Source organism: Gordionus sp. m RMFG-2023, chromosome 2 (genome assembly GCF_954871325.1).
Source record: "Gordionus sp. m RMFG-2023 chromosome 2, tfGorSpeb1-WG-v2, whole genome shotgun sequence".
In the NCBI taxonomy this organism is placed as follows: domain Eukaryota; kingdom Metazoa; phylum Nematomorpha; class Gordioida; order Chordodea; family Parachordodidae; genus Gordionus; species Gordionus sp. m RMFG-2023.
Window position 1 is genome coordinate 33,031,266 of NC_088776.1, and position 27,173 is coordinate 33,058,438.

The following is a 27,173-nucleotide window of genomic DNA, read 5'->3' on the forward strand; positions in this document are numbered from 1 at the left end:
CCGGGGAATTATTTTTCTAGATTCTTTTTTAATATAGCTTACATTTAATATATTTATTGTAGCTTTCGTTCTCTTCGCTACACTGCACAAGGTACGATTCCCAAACAATTTATTTTAAATGAAATAGTTACATTTCTCATATTTAAATAAATATATTATGCTAAGCTAACCTATCTCATATTTTACTTTTAATAAACCTTTTATCGGTCCGTTGTCTCACCCCCTCCTTCATTATTATATAGGATTTAACTTGTAATATACAATAAATTTATTGAATTTAAAACAAATTAAACAATAACATAAAATTTATCGAATTTAAAAACATTTAATGGTAAATCTAAATATATTTCCGCGAATATGAAGTTGATGATTTATTTTCAAAAAAGATACTCCAGCAGTAGTCCGCCAACATATTTATACGATTCTTGCCGGGAATTTAAATTGAAAACTTAAGACCCCCCAAAACGAAATTCTTTACCATTTTTCTCAAAAAGCAATCGATAAAAAATTATAAAAATTAATAAATTTATAAGGAAATATAAATCTAACACTATCACCAATTTTCAGGGATTTTCATTTGATACTTTTTAAAATATATCCGTATTACCATTTTTGAGATTTCGAAAAGTTGCCTTTATACGATAATATTTTTAAAACTTGACGTGAAGGGAAAACTTAGAAAACGAATTCGAACTCAATGTCAAATTCTGCACCAAAACTTGTTTTTATTTATTTTTTCTCCCATTTTTCTTGTCACACAGTACAATTAATAAAAATTGATAAAGACATAAATATTAAATAAAACCTATACAATAATTTTAATCTATATTTTTTCAACTTTTAGGTAGAGATATCAACATCCAAGGATGTTTTTATCATCTAACTCAATCAACTCATAGAAAGATTCAGGAATTGGGGTTAGAATCATCATATCGGAATGATCCAATGTTATGCTTATTTGCAGCTATGATCGATGGATTAGCATTCTTACCTATACACGATGTCAAACGAGGTATGGAGTATTAAAAACCATTGTATCGGATGAAAACAAAGAATTATTGTTTTATTTTGATAAAAATTATGTGAATGGAGAATTGAGACATTGGAAAAACTCTCAAAGGCAAGTAGAGCCATTGTTCCCACCAGAAACATGGAATGTGTTCAATGTTACGATTGCTGAGGAAAATCGAACAAACAATGTATGTGAAGGATGGAATAACCGATTTAAACATATTGTAGGCAACAAAAAACCGAAGATATGGGAACTACTCGAAAAAATAAGGATGGAAATAGCGGTTGATATGGGAAAAATCGGCCAATGGAATATTGGGACATACACTCCCAAAAAAATCGTATTTATGCAACGAAACAAACTATTTTAAAAAATTTATGCATTGATTATTTAGAAGAGAGAAGGACTTGCCCAATTTTCTCTCTTCAATTGGAGAACATATACGTTCTAGAATTGTTTCTTTTGAATAATATAATTTATTATTCTATATATCATTTAATAAAATTATAATTATTTCTTTTCTGTAACTTTTGAAAAAAATTCATAAGCAAAATAATAATTGTTAGATTAGAAAAATTTAATACTCACTGCTGATAATCACCTCTGGATGTATTTTGATTAAAGTGGTCAGCATTTTTCATTACTTTTGGCATTATTTAATTAAAATTGGGCAGTAAAAAATATAATTTTGCAAGTTTTATAGTGATTTTGTATTCAGTCAGTTAAATTCTTAAAGTAGGTAAATACTTCAGTAAAATAATATTTATCAAATAGAGGGTATCAGATTGAATTGCTAATTTCCTATTTAGCCACAAAATTTATAAAATTATATTATTTAATAGCTTATCCTTGTAAAAACAAAAAGGGGCGCTATTTAAGAGTCAGTAAACTGTGAAAAGCCTTTTATCATATTTCTAAAAAAATGATTAAAATTTGTGTAAAAATAATTTTTCAATAAATACCTAAAAGTTGATGAAAGTGTGTAAAGGTGAACTAGATTTATTTAACTTTCGTTTTATTATTTAAAATCTCAAATCCTCGAAGAAATTTGACTTTAAAAAACATTTCTATTTAATTAAATACTGCAGAGCAGATCCGGGTCACGGGATTTTTTTTCCGGGGAATTATTTTCCTAGATTCAAATTTACTAGTAATATAATTTGAAAATTGTTCATTTTTGTTTTATATATCTATAAATACATATAAAACATAATCCCAAAAAATATTTTAAAAATATCGTGGTTTGGCGGATAACCGACTCGTATATGTTTTACTCGTAATTATAGATATATAAAACAAAAAATGAACATTTTTCGAATCATATTACTAGTAAATTTTATCAATCGAATATTTAGTAAGTGGGGTTTTGAGCTCGGCAATCAGTCAAATCAAATTATTTTTAAAATATTTTTTAGGATAATGCTTAGCACGTATATATATACACGTATAATACAAAAATGAAGATTTTTCCATGGATAACGCCAGCAATGCAGTATTTGGTCATTCGGTCGGTTTTCGGGTCAAATCACGATATTTTTAAAATATTTTTTGGAATTATGTTTTATACGTATTTATAGATACATAAAACAAAAATCAACATTTTTCAATTTATCTTAATAGCAAATTTGATCAATCAAATATTTAATAAGTGGTCGGTTGGGAACTCGGCAATCGGTCAAATCAAATTATTTTCAAAATATTTTTTAGAATAATGCTTAGCACGTAAATATACACGTATAAAACAAAAATGAAGAGATTTTGATAAATAACGCCAGCAATATTTACTTTAAAAAATTTCCATTGTTTTACTATTCTAAACCTACTCATTAAACATCAAAGAAACCTAAAAAAAAATTTTAATTTTTAGGTTTTTCATATGTATATATATACCCAAATATAAAAAAAGTGCTATCCAATCATCATTCCGGTTTCCTAAAATGATACATATTAAAACATATAACGCCCTCTTACGGATATATATTTGTTAATTTTTAAAATTAAATAAAATGTATATTTGTTTTAATAAGCTAGAAAAATAAATTTCTTATCTATATATCAAGAAATAAACGTTTTCGTATCTTCTATCAACTTTCCTATCTTCATAACGTTAATTTTTTCACTTTCCTATCTCATAATGTTAAAATATTTTTTTTCCATCAACTTTCCTATCATCTTAATGTTAAATAAATCGAGGGCTATTATTATCTCGCTAATGTTAAAACTTTTTTTAAAAATTTTTTTATGGCAAAACAGAGATTCGAACTAGCGACCTATCGTTCGGTAGGCAAACGTTCTTACCATTGAGCCCCCCCCTTCAATATTATATTTTGATATATTTGTGTATATATATGAAGCTTTATATACTTTGCGCATGCGCCTAATTTTGACGTAATTTTTGAATTTCTCACCAATATATTTTTACCGTCATTCAATTAATTATACCGCCAACAATATTGGAATCTCTTGAAATGACATTAGCTACCCATTTTTATCATGCTTCCTTCATTATTGATTAAAATTTCATAAAAGTAATTATTAAAATTTAGATCTTATAACTATTCTTTATATTATATTTAGCTATTTGACAAACAAAAATAAATCTCACAATACACCCTGACATTAGCTACCCATTTTTATCATGCTTCCTTCATTCTTGATTAAAATTTCATAAAAGTAATTATTAAAATTTAGATCTTATAACTATTCTTTAAATTATATTTAGCTATTTGACAAACAAAAATAAATCTCACAATACACCCTGACATTAGCTACCCATTTTTATCATGCTTCCTTCATTCTTGATTAAAATTTTATAAAAGTAATTATTAAAATTTAGATCTCTTTAAATTATATTTAGCTATTTGACAAACAAAAATAAATCTCACAATACACCCCAAACAATATTGGAATCTCTTAAAATGACATTAGCTACCCATTTTTATCATGCTTCCTTCATTCTTGATTAAAATTTCATAAAAGTAATTATTAAAATTTAGATCTTATAACTATTCTTTAAATTATATTTAGCTATTTGACAAACAAAAATAAATCTCACAATACACCCCAAACAATATTGGAATCTCTTAAAATGACATTAGCTACCCATTTTTATCATGCTTCCTTCATTCTTGATTAAAATTTCATAAAAGTAATTATTAAAATTTAGATCTTATGATCAGGCCGAGCCCAGGCCTGCAATAAAATTTGTTTTAGTTCAATGTCTGACTCATAGTTAATAATAAAAAAATTCCCAAGCCCAGCCCCATAATTCATTTAAAAATACAATCAGAATATGAAAGTCGCATAGGCCTTGGTTTTTTGATAAGGCCTGGCCATGTCTGCAAAAAAAAATTTCCCGGCCAATGTTATCTCTATTTTAAATTTTACTTAATATGATATCTATCACAATTTTAAATTTTATTCTAAAATCTAAATATAAAATTTAATTTAAGACATTGTTATTAAATTACAATAGAAATAAATGGAATATAAAATTAAATTTAAGAAATTGTTATTAAATTACAATAAAAAATAAATGAAAATTATATAAAAGTTGCATTGGACTTGGTTTTTTGATCAGGCCTGGCTATGTCTGCAAAAAAAAATATCAGGCCAATGTCTATATCCCATATTTAAAATTAAAAAATTTTCAAGAATCTCTATTTTAAATTTTACCCAGATATTTCTAATACCCATAATGCTCGCGGGTTACATTGCAACAATTTTACCTCTTTTTCTCTTAAATTTTAATATTTTTATAAAATATATTAATAAAGCATATTTCTTATCATATACACCTAACTAATTAGTAATTACCCACAATAGAAATAAATGGAATATTAAAATTAAATTTAAGACATTGTTATTAAATCAAAATAAAAAAAATGAAAATTTTATGAAAGTTGCATGGGACTTGGTTTTTTGATCAGGCCTGGCTATGTTTGTAAAAAAAAAATTTCAGACCAATATCTATATCCCATATTTAAAATTAAATTTTCAAGGATCTCTATTTTAAATTTTAGCCAATATGATTTCTATCACAATTTAAATTTTGATATTTCTTATACCCTCACGTGTTACATTGTAACAATTTTACCTCTTTTTCTCCTAAATTTTAATATTTTTATAAAATATATTAATAAAGCATATTTAGTATCATATACACCTAACTTAATAATTGCCCATCAACCCGTCATTCTAATTAAATTAAGTTAATTTTATAAAAAAAAGTTTCATATATATACAAATATATCAAAATATAATATTGAAGGGGGGGGGCTTAATGGAAAAAAGTTTGTCTTCCGAACGATAGGTTGCGAGTTCGAATCCCAGTGTTGCCATAAAAAAATTTTTACATTAACGAGATAATAATAGCTCTCAATTTATTTAACATTAAGATGATTGATAGGAAAGGTGATAGAAAAAAGATATTTTAACATTAGGAGATAGGAAAGTGAAAAAATTAACGTTAAGATGATAGGAAAGTTGATAGAAAAAAAATTAACATTACCAAGATACGAAAACGTTCATTTCTAGATTTAGGAATTTTTTTGTGTTACCAGTTATTTGAAAATAATATTTAATTTTTATTCTATGTAACGTTAATAAATAGAATACTATGGAAAATAGACAATCTCCCAAACAATTAAAGGAAAGTATCCGCAAATTACGGAATCACATAAAATCCAAATATAATAATCCTAAATTAGTTTCATTAACTACAACTCATAATCCTAATTCAAATTTATATCTCCCAATTGATTTATCAATTAAAACTGCTATGATTAGCGCATGCATAAGCCGTTTTCATCAAAAAATTAAACAAATCTTCCCTACCTCTTACACTTCTATTTTGGGAAATAGAAAAAGATTAAACATAACAAAAGAAGTTTTATTTTCCAATAATTTAGATAAAATATTTTTATTTTAAGGAAAGTGGTCGTAAAGTGCGAAGTCATATAAAATCCAAGAAACCCAAACCTATAGTAGCTTTAGTACCTACACCTCAAAGTATTAATTTAAATAAACCTTTTCCTATTGATATATCAACTAAAACTGCTAGGATGCGGGCATGTGCTGCCCGTTTTCGTCTAAAGCTTAAACAGATTTTCCCCACCACCTATACATCTATTCTTAAAAATAGAAGTAATTTAACACATTTTAATACTAATGATATTCACTTAATAACTGAACATACTTGCGGGCCTATGAATATCATATGTCAATTTTGTTTTTCCATGAATTTCATAGCTGAGAGACCGACCGACGGTAAATTCACACAGTGCTGTCATAAAGGGAAGGTTATCCTTACCCAAATACCATATCCTCCTTATTTAAAAAATCTTATATCAAACCCTCAAGATAAGTTACATAATAATTTTATGAAGAACATACGTTCTTATAATTCAGCAGTAGCTTTTGCATCGATGGGCGCAAAAATTTCGGATCTTACAGGTAGTGGCCCTTATTGTTTCAAAGTGCACGGCCAAATATATCACCGCACATCTAATTTATACCCACCTTCTAATGCTTTGCCTACTTATGCCCAGTTATACGTGTTAGATACGACACAGGCTATAGATAAGCGTATACACCATCCAGCAAATAGTAAATGTAATAAAGATATTATGAAGCAATTAGATCAGTTAATACGACAAATTAACCCCTATGCTCTTAGTTTTAAGACATTAGGTGAAGTCCATCTGCATTAGAATTAGCAACTACTTCTAATACAAAACTCCCAACCATTAATATGATCTTTAAAGGAGATCGTTCTAGCGATCGACGCCGTTATAATTTACCATCTATGGATGACGTAGCTATGATTTTCAATAATGAAGATGGAGAGCCTCCTTTCAAAAGAGATATTAAAGTCTATCCTAAATCTAATGACAACGATCTCATTATTCTTAATGTATTGAGCCCAAATTTAGACCCCATGGTTTATCCTATACTATTCCCTCATGGTGAACCTGGTTGGTCTCCTAATATGATCGCTGACAATTCTGACTAACAGGAGCTCTGGTAAATAATGATAGTATTTAGGGTGCTACTAAGAGATATTGTTTCATTAAAAATAATATTCCCCGTCATTTTTGACAAATTATCAACTAGTTAATAATATTAAATAAAAATAAAATTATATACTATATCATTTAATCAGTATTCTTCATTTATAATAAAAAAATGATTTAAATATATTTTAAAAAAAGTTTAAAAAATTATCATTAAAAAAATATACGTAATAAATTTTTGATTGATTTATAATTGATAATGATTGATTGCCTTTTAGCAATGCAGTTTAGCAATGCATTAGCAATTCAATGTATAGTGGGGAAATTTTTTCCGGGGAATTATTTCCAGGGGAATTTTATTCCGGGGATTTTTTTTCCGGAGAATTATTTACCTGGGAATTATTTTCTGGGGAATTTTTTTCCGGGGAATTATTTTCCGGGTATTTTTTTTCCGGGGAATTAATTTCCGGGAATTTATTTTCCGGGGATTTTTTTTCCAGGGAATTAATTTCCGAGGATTTTTTTCCCGGGAATTTTTTTTCGGGATTTTTTTTCCGGGGAATTATTTTCCGCTTACCAAATAATGTGTAGGTTGAAGAGCTCCTACTAGATATTTATCAATTATAAATTTGTCAATTCTTTTTCCAACAATATTGGTGGGATCATTTGATTCCTAAGAAAAGGGAGGAAGGAAAGATAAGATATTTAAATTAAAATATGAATACTACTATCTATTCATATTATGCTTAAAAAAATAAGTAGAAAAATTTCAGTCAATATATATTAAATTAAATATTAAGTTGGGGGGGGGGGTCTTATTATTACATTTATAAACTAGAAATCACTTGATCATGATGGATGTAACAAAACAGTAAAAAAATTAAATAATAAAGAAAATTTAAAAAAAAAATTTTTTGCACCCCCCTCAAATTTACTGAAGCAGTTGCTTCGGACCCCCCCCCCCTCCCCGTTGTAGGGGCCACTGCATTAAATGACATCTAGTTCTTATCATTTGCGCATAATAAAGGATCATTTTTATTTATTTATGCTCAAAAATATTTAGGTATTCTTAAATCTTTGAGTAAGAAACAAGTAGTCATAAACTATATATTATTAAGCTATATGGCCGTGCCCTGGTTCGACTTATTTTTGATACTTAGAGTAAACAGCTTTTCAATAGGACACCCTATTTTGGTTTGTCTTAAGTGCTTGGTGGTATTGTTTTTTTTCGTTTTTTTCCTCTTTATGCTGTTTAGTAATAAGTAGAAGGACACACCCTATAGGATTAGTTTTCACAATAAGAATTATCTGGCAATTTATAATATATTATTAATAATATTTATTTTTGACAAGGCGAAATGAATGCGACACTATACACTGTCCATAGTTATAGGGTTGTTTCCACCATAATTATTTCTGATAATAAAGGTTGGAGGGATTTTAACGCTTTTCGCATAGAATTACATAGACTGGAGCAATTATCTTACAATAATACTGATACAATTGGGCACACTAGTAACTTTACGAATTTTCAATCTGAAAATTACGATAATAGAGTTAATAGAAAAAATGACTCTCCCTCATCTCCAAATCAAACATCCTTACCCTTTTCCTACTTTCTCATTGAAGAAAATTATAGTATCATCGATTTTACAAAAAGTAATTTATTTGAACTTTTAATGCTAATATTCATATTTGTTGGCCGTGATACTTTTATCTATTTATATTTAGGGAAATGATAAAACTTGAATTAGGTAAATTTAATTGTTTTATTAAATCTGGTCTTTATTTTTAGGATGACTGCCCAGTTTAATTTGAATTTCGAAATCTCATTGACTACTTCATACATTTTTTAAATATATTATTTATTACACAAGTCAATAAAACGGATATCAATGTTAATAATGTCAATAGCAACGAATCCATTACTCATACCCTTTCCATAATTAACAACGTATTAACGAGGGCTAATGTGAGATATAGATCATATAAACATTTTTTTGACCCTTCCGCTTTGACTTCGATAAATGGAGCAGCTTCTAGACATGGCGAAAAGATTGACGAGGATGATAAAAAAAGCTATGCAGGGCTATCTAAACTTAATAGAAATCAGAAGGGCGATTCTATTGTCAGTCATTCAATTGTGGAAAAAGTTATATGCCTTGTTTTATATATTTTTTGTAACATATCTACATGGTCCAAACATTATAGGATAAAAATAGTGCTGTATTACATTAAATATTGAACTTTTAAATAATTTCCCGCTAACATTAGCATATACGGTACATCACATAGCTCGTTTTGAGTCGGTTTTTAAAAACGGCTAACACAGCATTTTATCCAGAAAAATATTATGCAAGCCTGAAAATTTTGTTCATAGAAGGAGCAAAGGTCTAAGACATATAGTATCGAAATTTCGAGTCTTAGTCAGTATTTTTCTGGCAAAAATATTGAGTTAGCCGTTTTTAAAAATCGGTTCAAACGAGCTGTTTAACAACATTAATATAATCTATATAGCAGCATTGAAATTGATATGGTTGAATTTTACATTAATTGAGATGGGGCTTTTTATAACTTTAATTAATTATTATTAACTTATGATGATACTTTTGGAAAAATAATATAACATTGTTTCGATTTGCTTATTTACTAACTTTTTTAAAAAACAAAATCAAGTTAAATGGACAAGATATAGTTCATACTTTTGAAGACGTCATCCCCGGATTTTACTACATAAAGGTATGCATACAAATATTCTAAAAGGAAGATAAAAAGAAACAAAAAAAATTATCACCTTTTTTTGAGCTTTCACTACTTTTTAATATTATTTATTGTTAATAATAAAATTTTGAAACATTTTATCAGTAATAAAAACAAACTTAACTTAAATTATTTTTTTATAAAGATAACACCCATAGAACCTTCAAATCAATCTTGCTTTTGTAAAATGAGTGTATCCAAAAATTGTATACAGTGTTTACCAGCCACATCAAAAACCTTAGGTTATTATCGAAATTTGTATATATCATTTTAAACAGGCATATTTTTAAAAATTAAATTTATAACATATTAAATAAAACCCATTAATGTTGAAATTATAGACCTACCTCATTATACCAATTTGCCAAATATCTTAAAAAATCCCTTCATGCCACCTGGTCATCAAGAAATATTCCCGCACCAGCCTCTCTTTATTACAACATCCCATGTTCAACGCATAGCTATTTTTTCTACCATACTCCTCTTGATATTATTGCTTTTGACGTTTATATACGCACGAAGGCTTAATAGAAAAGACTGGGCTAGAAAGAGACGGTGCTTGGATAAGTTATTTAAAGGTATTTTTATTTGATGTTGACTACGGATCTTAACTTATAGATTTAATTATGTTCAGATGTCAGCAGTGTTGTTAAATGCCACTTTTGAAAATAGCTTGCTAACGCTACTTAACAAAAAATGTAATTGCTATTTTTCAAAAAAGTAGTGCCTTATTAGTCACCTTTTTAAAAGTAGCTTCGTTACTTTTTATGAAAAAGATTATTTATTTTTTACAAATCTAATTTATGTCTAAAAATTAACCTTTCTAAATTAAATATATGAAAAATGCCCAGTTACTCATAAATTTAATTATAAACATGATAATTAATTAGTGATAAATTTTAGTATTTATTATAGAATTTTAAAAAGTAGCACCCTACTGATATTACTAATTATTTTTTAAAATAATGTGCTATTAGCTTCTGCTACTTAAAAAATAGCCCACTACTTTAACAACTCTGAATGTCAAAATAAATAATTTCACAAAGTATCAGAATATTCACAACATAACTACCAATTTGATGATATATTTTTATGATAAACATTTCTTACTTTCAACTAAGGGAAAAATTCGATGTATTTATTATCAAATCTAGTATTATAGTTTGGGATTCATCAATTTTTTTATTCAGTTTTCAATTTCTTCAATTCAAGGATAAAAAAAATATATTGCATTTATTTTTTGAATTAGGATCTAAATATAATCAAGGGTAGGAAAATTAAATCATGCCATTGTATGCCTTATATATTTTAAGTAGTAATTCGTCAAACGGTTTTAGTTTTTCATAATATTTAAAAACATCCTTTATTTGCCATTGTGAAAATTATATACTATAAAAACTCTACCCATACAACGCTATTTAATAACTCACACAATTTACCAACACAACTCTAAAGCTAAAAGTAATAAATTCTCAACTCCAAATTTTATTGGCCAACACTACAAAAAAAACATTAAAGTCTAATTAAAAATCTCATCCTTTTTATTCTTTTTTAGGACAAAGAAATTACGAGTTATACACGTGATATATGAAATCACGCTACTATTTATAAATGTGATAAATATTAAACAAAATAATTTTTAATAAATAAATAATTTTAAATAATAATATGAAAAATATGACAGCCATACGAAAAAAGCTATCCCATTGAAGCGTAGTGAGTGGCCTAATCGGTGATTAACTATATCACCAATCGCATATATCTGGGTTCTAATATAAGAAAATTTTGGGTTTTTTTTAAAATTAAGTATATGACTATGTGCTTCTAGGTATAACATATCTTTCTTTAGATTTGCAGCTTCTTGACTTCGTTTTTTATTATTAATGAGTTTTATTGAATTTTAATAAAATTTGATTATCTTCTAATAAAAATTTGGTTGTTACTTATTAAATTTTTTTAAAATCGGTTGGTTTTTTAGAAAGGTATGACAAGGAATATTGGTGTTTTAAATGGTTCGATTTTTACAAACGGCTAACTCAACATTTTAGCCAAAAAATATTGCGCAAGCCTGGAGATTTTGCTCATAGATGACAGAAAGGTTTGGGCATCTATTAACGAAATCTTGAAGCTTCCATAATAAAATTGGTTAAATCGAACTTTTTAACAATGCTAGGCATCTGTATGTTCTAAGATTTTTTAGTTATCTTTTATTTATGTTGATTATAAATTCTCATTTTTTAGGGGTGTATCGATACCACTTTTTGGAGGCCGAACCGATCCAATATTTCTGATATTAGACATATCATTTTGTATTCTGTAAAGATACCAATGTTTTTAATTTTTAATAAACTTTTTATTAGTATAACATCTATAATTTAACTTAATGATATTATAGTTTATATTCAATTGCAATTCTAAAAGTATATAAAATATTTTTATTGATAAATCACTTATTTATATAATAAGTAATAAAATTAATCTATTTACATAATATGTAATAAACAAATATATTATGAAATTTGAAATAAATATTTAAAATTATAATTAATATATCGAAGATTTCTTTTTAGAAATACCAAAATTTCCAATTTATCATTCTGCAGAGATGGAGACTCTCAATTTCAATAAAAACAGATTCTGAAGAGATTATCGCACACTTTTATAAGCATAGTGCGCAAAAAAAAATAACAATATGGCAGAATGTTTATTAATTAATTATTATTATTAAAAAATTTAACATAAAAATGAATTTCGATTTTATTTATAAAAATAAATGGATTATAGATATAACTTTTTTTTAAAATTTTATAATATTTTATTTTTGTTAAAAACGCCATTTTTTATCGGATCGGATCGGAAAATTTTATAATATTTACCGATAACCGATATTTAAAAATGGGTGAAATATCGGTAGAAAATATCGGTACATTCCTATCATTTTTAAATATGAATTCATCACTCTTCTTAGATAATAATCCTCTTTCATAATTTCTAATAATAATAAAGGAGTTTTATTCAACTTATATTGAATAACGATAACCATATTATCAAGAGAATATATAATACACTATAATATTTTGTTATACCCATCTTAGAAAGTGTAATATTTTTGGATGTGGATTTATCAATCCAAAAAATACGAAAATAAAAACTAATTAAGAAACAAAGATGAAATAGGTATTAAATAATTAATTTTCTCTTATAGAATAGAGATAAAAAATTGTTTGAGTGTGCTATAAAAATATAATGGATGTATTTATCTGTTTAGAATATATTTGAACCTAAAAATTGATTTAAATCAATGATATTTATTTGAACGCCTTGGATTTTTATGGTTATGATTAAATTTAAAATGATATTAAAATTCTGCTTACATATTCAAATATAAGCTTTCGATTCAAATTACTCATACCATGCATATGACAAAAGTAGGAGTAGTAAAAATTATTGCAAAACTAATCTCGAAGACCCTAACAATGATTTGCCTTTGTATCTATATTCCAATTTTTCTACCGATATCAATAAAGCTACCTTAAAATCGCTGGAATCTTCGGAAACAGGTATAGATATATTTATAATAATTGTTTTCCACTAATAATAAGATTATATTTATAAATATTTTTAACCTACCTAAAAAGTGTTTGTTCATCAAGGATGTGACTTAAATTTTATATGGGAGAGAGGGGATTTAAAATTTTTTATTATTAAGTTATCAGTATTTTCATCATTTTTCTTGAGTATAATTTTTCACATAGCTTTTTTCTCCATATTTTGATGATATATGGTAATAATCAGATTTTTTTTATCGAACGATCGATATTTTGAATTACCTTTGTATTATAGAGGTGCTTAGCATGAAAAAGGTAATATTGAGAGTTAGAATTATAATTTTTTAAAAAAGTAAAACAATCTGAAATATTTTAAAAAATATATAAATAACTTACTTTACGATATCAAGAAGGTAAGGTCAATTTTTATAAAAAAAATTCTGAACCCAATTTGATATGCCCCCCTTTTTAAATTTAACTTTTCTATAATATCTTATTCTATAATGAAACTATTTAATATCCATTTATAAAAGACCATCTCTCTAACATTTAGAACCACATTCAATCTATTATTTTATTTCAAATCAATTAAAATGGAGCATCATTTTTTAAATTTACAGGAACAAAATATTTTTAATTGTGATAATAAGAACTAAATATTTTAATTATATCAAAAAAAAAGATTCTAATCAATGGCCCAAAGTTTTAATAGTATATTACCCGGATGATAAAGCATATTCACAATTAATATACGCTTTCTGTCGATTTTTATCGCTATATTGCAAAGTTAAACCCGTAGCCATATGTCAAAATATAAAAGAAAATGAGATGTGGTGTATTGCTTTGGGGAAATGGGAATGGGTTCAGGCACAGTTGAATGATTGCGAAAAGGTTTAATCTTACATTGGATATTGTCGAAATAAAATATAAAAATTAATTATGAACGCGTAAAATATTTTATTGAATTTTCCTAAGGTTACCATACTCACCAAAATATCTTTATTGGTGTTGAAAAATATAAGATTTATTTGCTGGCAAATCACTAATGAGGAAACAAAATCAAGATAATAGTGATAAGAAAAGAAGAACAAGGAATATATAAATAAGATTAATTATAAATTTTAAATTGATGACAAAAACATTTTAAAACAACTCTTGAATATTTTAATATAGGTTCTTTTCGTAAACTCACGAGGTGCTTTCAATCATTACCAAAATCGTCTTTGTAACGGGATTACCAAACCTTTGCAAAATACTGATTGTATCTTATATGATAATAAAGGTTTAGAAAATAACATTATTCAAACAAGCGATAACAATTTTACATCAAAAAATACAGTTGATAATAATGCAGTTCCAGACTTAGAACTCGAACTTTGTCAGGCTTTGATAAATTCTCTTTTAGATGCTTACTACACCGAATGGGATTACCCTAATAATTATGATCAAGATAGATGTTACAAAATCTTTAATCAGGATAGGAAGACAAAAAATATACAAAGTCTCATAAAATTCAAGCTTTATTCTTGTAAATTTCGCCAAACCTCAAAGGTCAATGTTATATCCTCTCTCACATCTGGTTATCTTTATGAATTAATGGATGATATTCAGGAATTATTATGCACAATTCATGATTTAAATCCGAAATCCCTCACGGATCCTAAAGATAATATACAAGATCATAAATTCAATATGAATTACCCCTGTCATAAAGGTAAAAATAATTTAAAAAAAAACAAAATTAACCAAAATAACGATATTTATGATGGGAAAAAGATGCAAGTAGGCACCAGCATATGGGCTAATAATCTTTATTTCTCAAAAATTTTTGGTTTTGATAGAAATACTTGGGGATTTAATTGCGGTATTGAAGGAGCTCAACTTTTTCAAAGAACATGCGCAAAAAATTAAAAATCCAAATTATAAAATGAAAAATAAACTACAGAATTTAATTTTGCGATAAACTATTGTATATTAATTGAATATGGTAGAATTTCAATTCTTTTTGGTTCTTAAAAATTTATCATATTTTTGCTGTTTAATGATGTTCTGCTCTTTATATATTGGGCTTTAATCATAGTTTTATTATTTAATTAACAAAGAGTATTTTGCACTTTTGATAGATTTTATACAAATTTTTTCTAAATCACTTATTATATTAGTATTTATATTTTATACTTTTTTTAGATCATAAGTTTATAATTGTATTAATTAAATATGAAAATTATATTTTAGATTTATAAATCAAATTACAATCTAGTCATATTATTTATGACATACTGTTAACTTAATATTTGATATTTAATAAAAAATATGCTCAAGGATTAATAACAATCATAACTTTTAGAAAATAATAAAGGTCCAATACAGTTAGCCTTTAATGGGACAGTTTATTTACTTCATATAGTTCACCAGCTATATACCCGATTTACCTATGATAATTCTTTATTGGTCATCAATAGAGTTGAGTATTACTAATATTTTGTTTTGTGTCTTGAACTTTGTATTTTATTTATAAGATGCAGATATCTAAGATAGAATCTTGTATTTTTTTCATTTCTTTAACAAAAGATGCAATGTTTTTTTATATTTTTGTTTTAAAAAATTTTAAGGTCCTCTTTTTCATGGATTTTTCCGTTAATTTCGTATCTTTATATTTTAAAATGTGTTAAACGCTACTTTAAAATTATGGGGAAATTAATATAATTTATTTTTCACATATTTAACTATTATAAAATTTGCTTTTATACTTTGTAAATATCAAAATTAAAGTAGATAATTAACTGGAATGAAAAATTAAATAAGATTCTGATTAAACGGCTATAGAACATTACATTATTTATATATATAATCACCGTAATCAAGAAATGAACGTTTTTATATAATCTTAATGTTAATTTTTATTTTTCCTATCATCTTATCTAAATGTTAATTTTTTCTATCAACTTTCCTATCCTCTTAATGTTAAATAAATCGATGGAGACTATATATCTCTAATGTTAAATTTTAAGAAAATTTTTTGTACATCACGGGATTTGAACCTATGACTTAACGATTTATATCTCAACCACAATATGGGAGCTCTGCAAATAGTATAAAATACCTATTTATCAATATCTTCCCATGCCAGAAAATTAACCTCCCTCACTAATCCTAAGTGAAAATTAACCTCCCTCACTAATCCTAAGTACTTATTATAATTTAGATTTAACAAATAAATTTAAATTATATTTAGCCAATTGAAAAATAAACATTTATCTCATATTACCACCCCAAAATATGCCAGTATAAAAATTTTATCTCAACAACAATATTTGAACTCTGGAAATGACATACAATAACCAATTTATCAATATCTACCCTACATTTTTAATTACAATTTCATATATTTTAGGCTAAATTTAATAAAATGAATAAATAATCACTAAAATTTGTCATTTATTTTATATAAAAAAATGTATTAAAAAAAAATTTCATATAATAGTTCAAGATTTTATTGTTCCCGTCATTCTTGACAGGGTTATCAACTAGTATTCTTAATCATTTATTGAATATAATTGATAAATATTCTCTATGGATTTGGAAATTTAGATAAAACATATATATGGTGTGGTATAACATATATACAACCAATTTATGCATTATTTATTTTTGAAATTCTTTAGACCTACAAAACCAAATTTTTTAGACCAGGCTTGCCTGCGGTGACCCGACAAATTTTTTAGACCAGGCTTGCCTGCGGTGACCCGACAAATTTTTTTAGATCTGGGTCTGGCCTATGCCCTGAATTTAAAAAAAATAGGGATAAAATTTTTAAGCCCAATATATTTATTTACAATGAATTAAATATATCAGCATAGTGATGCAAAATCGCTCCATTCGAACCGACTTTTAAAAACGCCTACCTCAATATTTTAGCAAGAAAATGAAATACCAAAATTACCTAGTAAGCGACAATTAATATGGAAACATACTAATATTTTTAAGCACCACAAAATAGAGAAATTCTAATAGCCAACAATAAACGAAAATATCTGTAAATGATTTAATTATTCCCAAAACCTATAAAATGGGTGTATAAAACTATTCCTTTTAGTTAATAATGGTATAGTTAATAATTTCGAAATTAGTTCAGCAATATATTTGGAACTTTTTTTTTTACTTTGAATACACATTTCATAATTCTCTAAAACGCGGGGAAAAATATTTTTTTTAAGAAATAGTTTTACTAGACCATAGACATAAGAAATCACTTATTTTATATTAAATTATAAAAAACTCCATTCAATACAGAGTTAATATAAAATTTTATGCGATATTATAAATTAATTTTCGTATTTACAGTTAATATTCCTCTTTAATTAAGAAAAAGTAACTCGCTACTGCCATTTTTGAGCGTACATAATTTAATTTATGATTCATTGTGCTTATCATTTTATGTTTTGATAAATTAAATTCAATATTTGGACTCAAAGTTCTGTTAAATGTTAATAAAATAATAAATAGTTACAATGTTTATGTTGATTCTTTATGTAATTTACCTCGTCAACAAATATTGATATATTAAATATTTTATCGTTTTGTAATAATAATCACCATTCTTATTTTTTTTTATCATTCTATTATAATCATCACCTACCTTTAAGGGAAATAAAATATATTTAATTTCATTTTGTTAACGTGGTCTATATTGTTTAAAGACATTTTAATTTAACGAAGGATTTATTATTATTATATGATTTTTGCTTCTATAGAATTATTCATTAACTTAACTTAAAAATTTTTTTTTGTACATTTAAATTAATCAATTAAAAAATATATGATATAGAATCAAAGTGTTATATATAGGATGAAATATTTGCTTTTATTATTAAAATTATTTTAGATGTTTATTAAATTTACATTAATAAAATTATCCAAATCCCAGCTAAATCTGTACGTTCTTCACCTTGGAATGATAGTTAACAGTATATTTAGATATAAAGTAGTCAATTTTGGGTTATGTAGATTTGTTGATTGAAGTTTTTGTTCATAGAATTTTCTTTCTGATACCACGTGTCTTAGGTATTTTTAAAAAATAAGGCTAAATGATTATAATTCAAATTTTTTTGGAAGTGTTCATATGGAACCAGGATTCGGTGTTATCTATATGGAATTATCTTTTCAACTCATTGAAAGAATCAGCGTATTTTTTTTATATATGTTGGATGATTATATTTTCTCAATTTTTAGGCCGGTCTCGTTCATAATAATCGCAAAAAGAGCGCGACATTGTGTCCCTGACAAACTGCTTGTTAAATTATACGGCTATGCTATCATTCAGCCAGAAATTATGCAAAGTTTACTATCATCGCGGTTACTATAAACGAGGAGTTATTCTTGGACCACATACAGTTCGTTTAACGCGATGCGAAATTGATTCTGCAAAATACTGGTTGAAGAGTGTATCTTGACTTCACCAATTTTATCCTATTTTGAAAGGAATCAATATAATTTTATATATCCATTTTTATATTTCAAATCAATAGGATTAAAGGTGCGCCGATATCACTTCTTGGAGGCCGATTACCGATATCACTAATCTAATTTTTTGTTATATGCATATTTAATATATTTTAATTTTTCATGTTTTAGCTGACAGGAATTATTAATTTATTAATAAGAAGCTTAATAAAACATTAAATCTTGTGTAATATGTTAAAATAACGACTAATCGAATATTTAATTCTTTTCGAATAATTTAAATCGAATAGTAAATTATTCGTTTTGTTTGAATGTGAACAATTATTCTATTCAATAACTTCGTTTTAATAAAATCCTCGGAATAATTACTGTTTTTTGATAAGATTTATTTATTTATAACTAATAAATCTGTCAGGTGATGTGATTAACAAGCTTCAAGTGACTGAAAGGCTTTTCCTATGGAACGAATTTGCTCAAAAATGCATTTCTGTCTTAAAGAGGAAGCATTAAGAAAACTCAGCCTTAAAAATTGGCTTTGCTTTATAAAAATTAAATTAATATACATTTTAGTTTTGTTTAATGTGAAATAAAAAAAAATTCTGAAAAATATATTTTCGTTAAATACGAATAGTAAATTTTTTGATTAGTATTCGTTTTTGAAAGGGCCTATTTTTTGAAAAATGATTTATTTGCGGTATTCATTCATTTATTTTACAAACAAAACAGTTTTCGCAAGCAAAACTAAATTGTGTTTAACGAGGTTTTTAATAGTAGGATTCTTTGAATAATTTAAAGTAGATATAAATTGTTATCAATTTCTCATGTTTAATAATTATTAATGATATCCGTTTACCATTTTAAAAACCCTTTAAAATCATTAAAAAATTGGAATTTAAAATTTTATTTAAATATTAATTTCTTTTGTAAAATTATCTTGGTTTAAGAAGAGAGAATCGTTAGAATTGTCATGACTAGATAAAGAGCCGTGAACATCTTCCATTTCCGTACTAGAGTTCTCGTTTGATATATTAATTAATTCTTCATCATGTGAAGAAACTAGTGGAAGTTCATCGAAAATATAAAAAAACGATAAAATTTCATTCATTTTATCAAAAGTTCTAATTAATGGCTCAAATGATTCTTGCGAGTATTTGGATGAAGATAAACTATTAGAAAGTCGTCTTTTTTGTTGTTCATCCTTGATAAATGACTGGGGCAAAAACTTACTACTTGTGTCTGTTTCGTCAAAGCTAAATTGCTTAAAATCATCTACGCATTTATAGAGAATGCGATTAAGCTTGTAATAATCGCAATTCACGGGTTTGGCTATTGGAAAAATCTCTTTAGGCCTGACGAGTGCCAAAAAATTTGAAATTTCCCTATATGATGGATGCATGGAAAAACAAAGACGATAAAAGTTACGAACTTTGCTATATATCTTTTTTGTGGTCAAAGTCTGATTTCACCACATGACGGAAGGCTGGATTATCAAAACCTTTGAACTAAAGTCCTCAATTTCACTGGAATTTATTGAGTCACAAAAATGCAGATTTAGCTCATCTTGGTTGATATTATTTTCATGACAACTCTCGATTTTGCATTCCTTACTATTGTTGCTTTGTTTAATATTCGAGGGCCTGAATCGACAAGCGTGAAGAAGCGTAACCGTTGGGTTCAACGTGAGATAAGAAGTTACATTAGTGGACTTATAATATTCATATTGATAAGGCGACACGTGGACCTTATAATGAGTAACTTTATGTAATGAGGCGTACAGGGGTTCATATTCAATGTCGTAAAGCAAATTTAGCCTAACAAATCGATTTGTTTTAATATTAACACTATTTGTATCATCGCTATTACATTTTTTATCTTCACAATCATTAGTCCCATAATTTAACCAATTCTTAACCAGTTGAGCCATTACTTTACAACTTTCTTCTCTAGATGGAATAAAAGAAGCCTCCGGTACAGCAGACGTTGCATCCAAGTAAAGAGCGTCTATTCCAGGTTTTATAAACTGATCAAGACAGAATAATCTCCCGGGTTTAAAAGATAGAAATTTATCTCCAAATCGAAAATCCCCGGAATATAACACGTTGGCGAGGGGGCTTTCAAAATTAAACATTACCGAACCGGGGCAATGACCTGCTGGAATTAGGGTCATCATGAAAGTCAGGTGTCTAGACTTGTTATTATTGGAGTCACTTAATTTCTTCCATGTTTCATCATTGCCATTTTTGTTGTTATAATATGTTCTCAACTTTTTCTTGTGATCGATTATTCCCATAATTTCATGATCTGTTTCTTTTTTCAAATCCCGCATAACATTTTCATCTTCCTTAATAATACCTTGCATTTTACTTATATCGCATTGGTCATCTCAAATGTTTTCATTATTATCATAAATACGAGCCTTGATCAAAACTGGTCGAGAGAGTGAAAAATACACTTATATGAGCATACTTGGGGTCATTATAGAGCAAAGTTTTAGTTACTGGTGAGTAAAACAATCTCTTACGTTTGAAGCAATCAAATATAGACATATCAGAAACGCGAGTATAGAATTCGGCTGAGTCAAGGCCCTTCATATGGTCCATTTGTTTGTGAGATAAGAAGTATAATTGAGAGCTTAAATTGAAGTCTAAAAAGTTATTAATTGATATATCTGAATAATGAGCTATCCGGCCGTCAAAAGCCTTCATTGGGAATTAGAAAGGGCTAAAGGTACATAAATATATGAGAAATTAGTTATTTTAATATGGTTATAATCTAACACAATAGTTGCTAACAAATTCATAAAATAATAATAAATACAATGGAAATCATAAAAATTTAAAATGCTAAAGGATGTTGGTAATAATTATCATATTAATTGTCAGCTCACTATAGAATAATTACAATATTTTTTTTATATTAATTTTTGTTTTAAAACAATTTTGTGTAATAACATAGTGAAACCTTTAAAAAAAATTTTTTTTTTATTTTAATGTGCCAAATAACATTGAAGTTTGGTTGATTTCGACCTTCGAAAAGGTCGATGTTCTAAACCCTCTTATCACACAAATTTGTATGAAACTAAATGTATCCTTAGAAATGCTTAAAAATATTAAAATCCTTCTTGATAATCCACTAATAATATTCTTCTATTTATGATCAGGTATTTTTTAGTTGAACCATATATGCAAGTCTGACTAAATAGCAGTATAAAATTTTGAGATCTATTAGAGAAGATCTCTATTATATCATCATACCTTTATTCTTTATTTCTCAAGTACGTCGAATATAATTAGCATATATCTTATTAGAGGTGCACCGTATCTTAAATTTTTTTAACCAGGCGGTTCTTATAAAAAATTATTTATTAACTCCTATATGTAGAATGTAAATTTAATGTAATTATTTAGCCCTTTTTACAAGTAAAGAAAATTCAATAGAAATTGTTTAAAATTATTGTAATTTTTTTTTATTCGAATACTTTTACTTACAGGATATTATTTCTAGAGGTTAGTGTAGTTATATAACTACTCATACTGAGAAATACTATGACTTAATATGCCTTCATTAATATTAACAAACTTGCATTTAAATGGAGATTAAGCTATTGATAAAAGTAAAGAATATCATTTTTATAAAGTACGCCCAATAAACATTCCTCAATAAAAAATTTCAACAAATTGGAATACTATATAATTTTTCTATTGACAGACATTTATTCCTTATCGAAGAATATATTATATATATATAAGGGACACTTTTGCGTCCCTGTTTCATTACGGCCAATAATATATTACATTCAGTGGCGTAGCTAGGAATTTTCCTTAGAGAGGGTCCATACATATAAAAGCCTGGGGGCTAAAAATCATATTTGTTTTTCTTAAAATATAAAAGTCCTAGAATTATTGATCATTTTAATAATGGCTCGATGTGAACCGAATGTTATTATAAACAGCTAACTCAATATTTTAGCCAAAAAAATATTGCTCAAGCCTAGAGATTTCACGAATAATGTCTAAACCTTTGTACATCCATGAGCAAAATTTTCAGGCTTGCATAATTTTCAGGCTTCCATAATAATTTCAATAGTAATATAATATGCTTCCACAAACATCATAACCAGAAAATAATAAATATTCATGGCATTTATTTGATATAAAATCACTTTTGAGTCTTTTAAACGTATAATCTAAAAAAAATTTGCTCTGGGGGGGGGGGGGAATCCAAACCCGAAAACCCCTCCCGTATCTATGCCACTGTATCCATTCCATTTTGGAAGTGCTCAGGATCGTTCCTGAAAGTAGATTCTATGTATATTGTATTAACGAGTAAATTTTATAAATTAATCTTTATTTTAGTCAAATACCTATGATTATGAACAATAACACATATCCATCGCCCTGCGTCTAGTTTTGGGTGCATTGAGGTCGCGTCCATATGCGCTTATTGTGGATAAACAATTAATCTAATTCATATCATTCCAAGTCAAAAATTCGAAATTGTTTTGTGGCGGAAATCTCATCAAAAAATTTAATGGCTGCTTTTTCAAATGTGCCCGAATACCCCCTGATCCCAAAATACTCGGGGTTTGAGTATTTTTCTTAAAATTGGTCTATGTTTGCAAAATTCCCACAAAAGCAATTTAAAATTTTTGAACCCCAAGTAATCTCGCCATAAATATTTGAACACCATAAGGTCAGCCACCTTTAAAAATGTTAATATTCAATCAATCCTCGAGTTAGTAAGCATCCTAAAAGAAAATTCTCGATGGTATTATCTTTATAGCCTAGTCAAACAGACTTCGTAAGTATGACTATGCCTATATAAACTAGAAGGCAAGCATATATCCATCAATAGAAAATTTTAAATTACATTGTTTGCCATTAACATCCTAAGAATATTCGATAGACTCACTTAAACTAACTAAGATCATAGGTAGGAAAGAAATCTTAAACTTTGCTATCCAACGAGGAGTTCTCTTTTAGCCATTTAACTCCTCCATATGGTGATATTTTCCCCACCTTTTATAAATAAAATGTTTAAATTAAGTACCTAGACAGTGTTATAATTCATCTTCAACATTCATCTGTTTAGTCTTCTATATAGCTTCATGTAAACCCTAAAAAGAAGAAAGTTTTTTAAATTCCAAGAATTTGAGGTTTTTTTTAAAAAAAAATAGATTACATCGAAGCGTTTCATATAAAATACATTGTATTTTTATATATTATATAGTTATTTAGAAAGCTATATAAAAATTGAAATGTATTTCAAAATATATATTGCATAAAAAATGACGTAACCTTTTAGATTTTCATAATTATATAAAAATAATTAAATTATAATATTACGCATCGGAATAGGTCAAAAAGGGCGAAAAAAACTAAAACATTCGCCATAGCGAATCTTTTTCAATATTTTAATAATGTTAACCACTCGTTTCCTTGATAAGTTATAGTTTGCAGATCTGTATCTTCTTGTCAGTCATTTTTAATATACGAAGAATTCCACTGACTGAGAGGAAGCCCTATAACGTTTATCATAATTACACTGGAGATGTTTTATAATAAAACTGGCAAGCAAATCCGTGCTCACATTCAGAAGTACCACACGGAATTACTCTTTCAAATCACGGAGGAATTAACTACTTTCATTATTATCATTCAATATATTCCTCATCCAATTTATTCCGAGATGCACATCGAGCTTCAGTCGAAAATAAGTGGTTTAACTTGCCCTTCCCCATAACGAATGTGAAAGTCTGTTGGTCAGTTATCTTTTTCTAAATATTCAATATTAGATAAGATAGCCAAAAAGATAAAACTGTATTTAAATTAGGCCTATTCAAAAACGTATTCGAATCGAATAGTGCATTATTCGTAACGAATCGAATAATTTACTATTTGAATTCGTACGAATAATGAAATCTATTATTTGTATTCGATTCGAATAATTTTCGAATAATTGAAATGAATTTTCTTAATAAAATAAATCATACTCAAATATATTGACAAATTTTTTTATTGCAAATTTGATTTCAAACAGAAAATTATAATAATCCGATGACAAATAAATAAAATCAAGTTATAAACAGAATTAAAATATTATATTATTCATTTAATTTATAATTTTAAGCCAATTTCTAAGGCAAATGGTTTTTCTTATTTTTTCTTCTTTATACGACATGCGGTTTTTTGACAACAAATTAGTGCCAACTGAGAAAAGTCTTTCACACGCAGTTGATGTTCCTTGTATAGATAAATAATCTCTTGCCATTTTTGAGAGTATGGGGATCCTATGTGCATTTGTCTTCCACCACATTAATGGATCAGTATCACTCTTTGATCTTGGTTCACTCAGGTAAAAATCGATTTCACATAGTTGAACATAATTTTGTTTAAAAACAATGTCAAGCCTGTTTTGTTGACTTTCATCCTTATTTTGGCAGTTGTAATTATCAGCAGCTTATAAAATAAAATGATATGTATTTAAATGTGGGTAAATTAAATACCTGTATATCTGCTGTAAATCTCTTTAAACTTGTCTGTTAACCTGGATATATCAATATCATAATCAAGAGATATTGATTTAAAATATTCTATTTTGAGCCTGGGATCCAATATTGTAGCTATTATTGCATCATCTGCAGTTAAATTGTAATAGCCCAACAATTTATCACAAGCCACTTTGAAATCATTGTTAGAGGTTTTATGGAAACAAGGTTTCTCTTTTTTTAAGTGTTCAAGAATTAGAATATAATAGGGTATAACCAAATTATAAGTAGGATAATTTTCCCCACAAACCATATTTGTAGTCTCATATAAAGGCAATAGGATAGATTTAATTTTTACAAGATCGTCCCATTCCTCCTGTATGTTATGTTAATAAAGTATTATTTACCTAACCTCTGATAATTGTTTTTCTTGAAGAATAATAATATTAGTTATAACTTCATTAACTAATTTTTTTATAGCAGGCTTTAACAATAAGCCCCTTTCAATCATTTGGTAGGTGCTATTCCACCTTATTTCACAATCCAATTTGGGTTTTAAAAAATTTATAGGAGGATGTAGTGAACTACATATATTTTTTAATAAATTTAATTTTTTAGGAGAATTACGTATCATCCTAATAATGTTTCGTAGTTTTAAAATTGATGGATTTAAAATTTTTAAAATTTCTTTGGATATTAAATTAATAACATGAGCAAAGCATCGAATGTGCGCTATTTTTATTGATGGATATTTTAAAGAAAATGTATCAATAAATGTTTTATTATTAGTAGCATTATCTAGAGTTATATAAAAATTTTCATTCTCCAAATTATAATTTTTAATTATTTTAATAAAGGCTTTAAATATGTTTTCACCTGAATGTTGTTTATTTATTGGAGCAACATCCAAAATTATGTTATTTATTTTAAAATTATCATCAATAAAATGGGCTGTTAACCCTAAAAAAGGAACCTGAGTTGGGCTAGTCCAAATATCAAATGAAAAATTAATCTGACATTTATTTTTGTATATTATAACCTTTACCAACTGTTCTTTTTCTGCAAATGTATTATACATATGATCATCAATAAAATGGGCTGTTAACCCTAAAAAAGGAACCTGAGTTGGGCTAGTCCAAATATCAAATGAAAAATTAATCTGACATTTATTTTTGGATATTATATCCTTTACCAACTGTTCTTTTTCTGCAAATGTATTATACATATGCAATTTAAGAGTATTGGAGCATATTGATTTTATAGAAGAATCAAGATCATTTATAAAATCAGGTGAATTAACAATTTTAAAAGATAAATTATTATTAATAAATAATTTTAGTAAGTTATCTTTATAATTAATTTTTTTAGATAAAGAAAAAGGTGATATAGGCTTTAAAAAAGTGTCAATTTTATTACTGTTTTTACAGATGTGAATGAAACCTATTATAATTATTACAGATTGGCAGGTTATCAAATAGAAATGACAAATGTTAGATTTATTTTAAAAAAAACAATTTATTAAATATTACGAATAATTCGTTTTATTCGAATCGAATAAATGATTATTCGTATTCGGATAAAACAAATAATTTATTATTCGTATTCGTAATTATTCGTTTCTATTCGAATTATTCGAATCGAATATTCGAATTTTTTTTGAATAGGCCTAATTTAAATATAGTTAATTACTAGGATTATCGGAATTAGTATTAAATTTTACATATTGTCTATTAAGGAAGTAATGAATGAATTTTCGTTGATACCAGAATGCCTTCTATTTTCTTCAATATTGCTAATCCAAATTTATTTATTTCCTTAGCTTCTTGAGATATTCATATTTTCTCCTATTAAATAAATATTTAAAATATAAGATATAGAATTACCAGGCA

At 26.7% G+C, this 27,173-nt stretch overlaps 2 protein-coding genes across 3 annotated transcripts in view; one reads left to right on the forward strand and one right to left on the reverse strand.

Annotated features, from left to right (window-relative positions):
- LOC135925393 (uncharacterized) overlaps positions 1-15,457 on the forward strand; it is a 40,607-nt gene extending 25,150 nt beyond the window's left edge. Inside the window, exons 7-14 of one of the 2 annotated variants that reach the window (XM_065460684.1) lie at positions 8,380-8,685; positions 8,904-9,178; positions 9,703-9,765; positions 9,932-10,028; positions 10,128-10,364; positions 13,176-13,346; positions 14,017-14,225; positions 14,508-15,456. In XM_065460684.1, the coding sequence (XP_065316756.1) occupies positions 8,380-8,685; positions 8,904-9,178; positions 9,703-9,765; positions 9,932-10,028; positions 10,128-10,364; positions 13,176-13,346; positions 14,017-14,225; positions 14,508-15,245 (2,096 nt within the window). In that variant the 3' untranslated portion in view covers positions 15,246-15,456. Of the gene's footprint in view, positions 1-8,379; positions 8,686-8,903; positions 9,179-9,702; positions 9,766-9,931; positions 10,029-10,127; positions 10,365-13,175; positions 13,347-14,016; positions 14,226-14,507 lie in introns of both variants that reach the window. The other variant, XM_065460685.1, reaches the window with a different exon arrangement.
- A 4,802-nt stretch (positions 15,458-20,259) lies between these two features.
- LOC135924268 (protein artemis-like) lies at positions 20,260-21,502 on the reverse strand. Its single transcript, XM_065459322.1, has 2 exons — positions 21,226-21,502; positions 20,260-21,179 (listed from the first exon to the last, which is right to left on the reverse strand). The coding sequence occupies exons 1-2, from the start codon at positions 21,500-21,502 to the stop codon at positions 20,260-20,262; spliced, it is 1,197 nt and encodes a 398-aa protein (XP_065315394.1).
- Positions 21,503-27,173: the final 5,671 nt, after the last annotated feature.

What these genes read in the sequence shown, in the direction of transcription:
- LOC135924268 (XM_065459322.1), bottom strand. Translation starts at nt 21,502, where the DNA reads ATGAAGGCTTTTGACGGCCGGATAGCTCATTATTCAGATATATCAATT. An exon ending in ATTTTTCACTCTCTCGACCA is followed by an intron (nt 21,180 to 21,225) that starts GTTTTGATCAAG and finishes AAAACATTTGAG; the next exon opens with ATGACCAATGCGATATAAGT.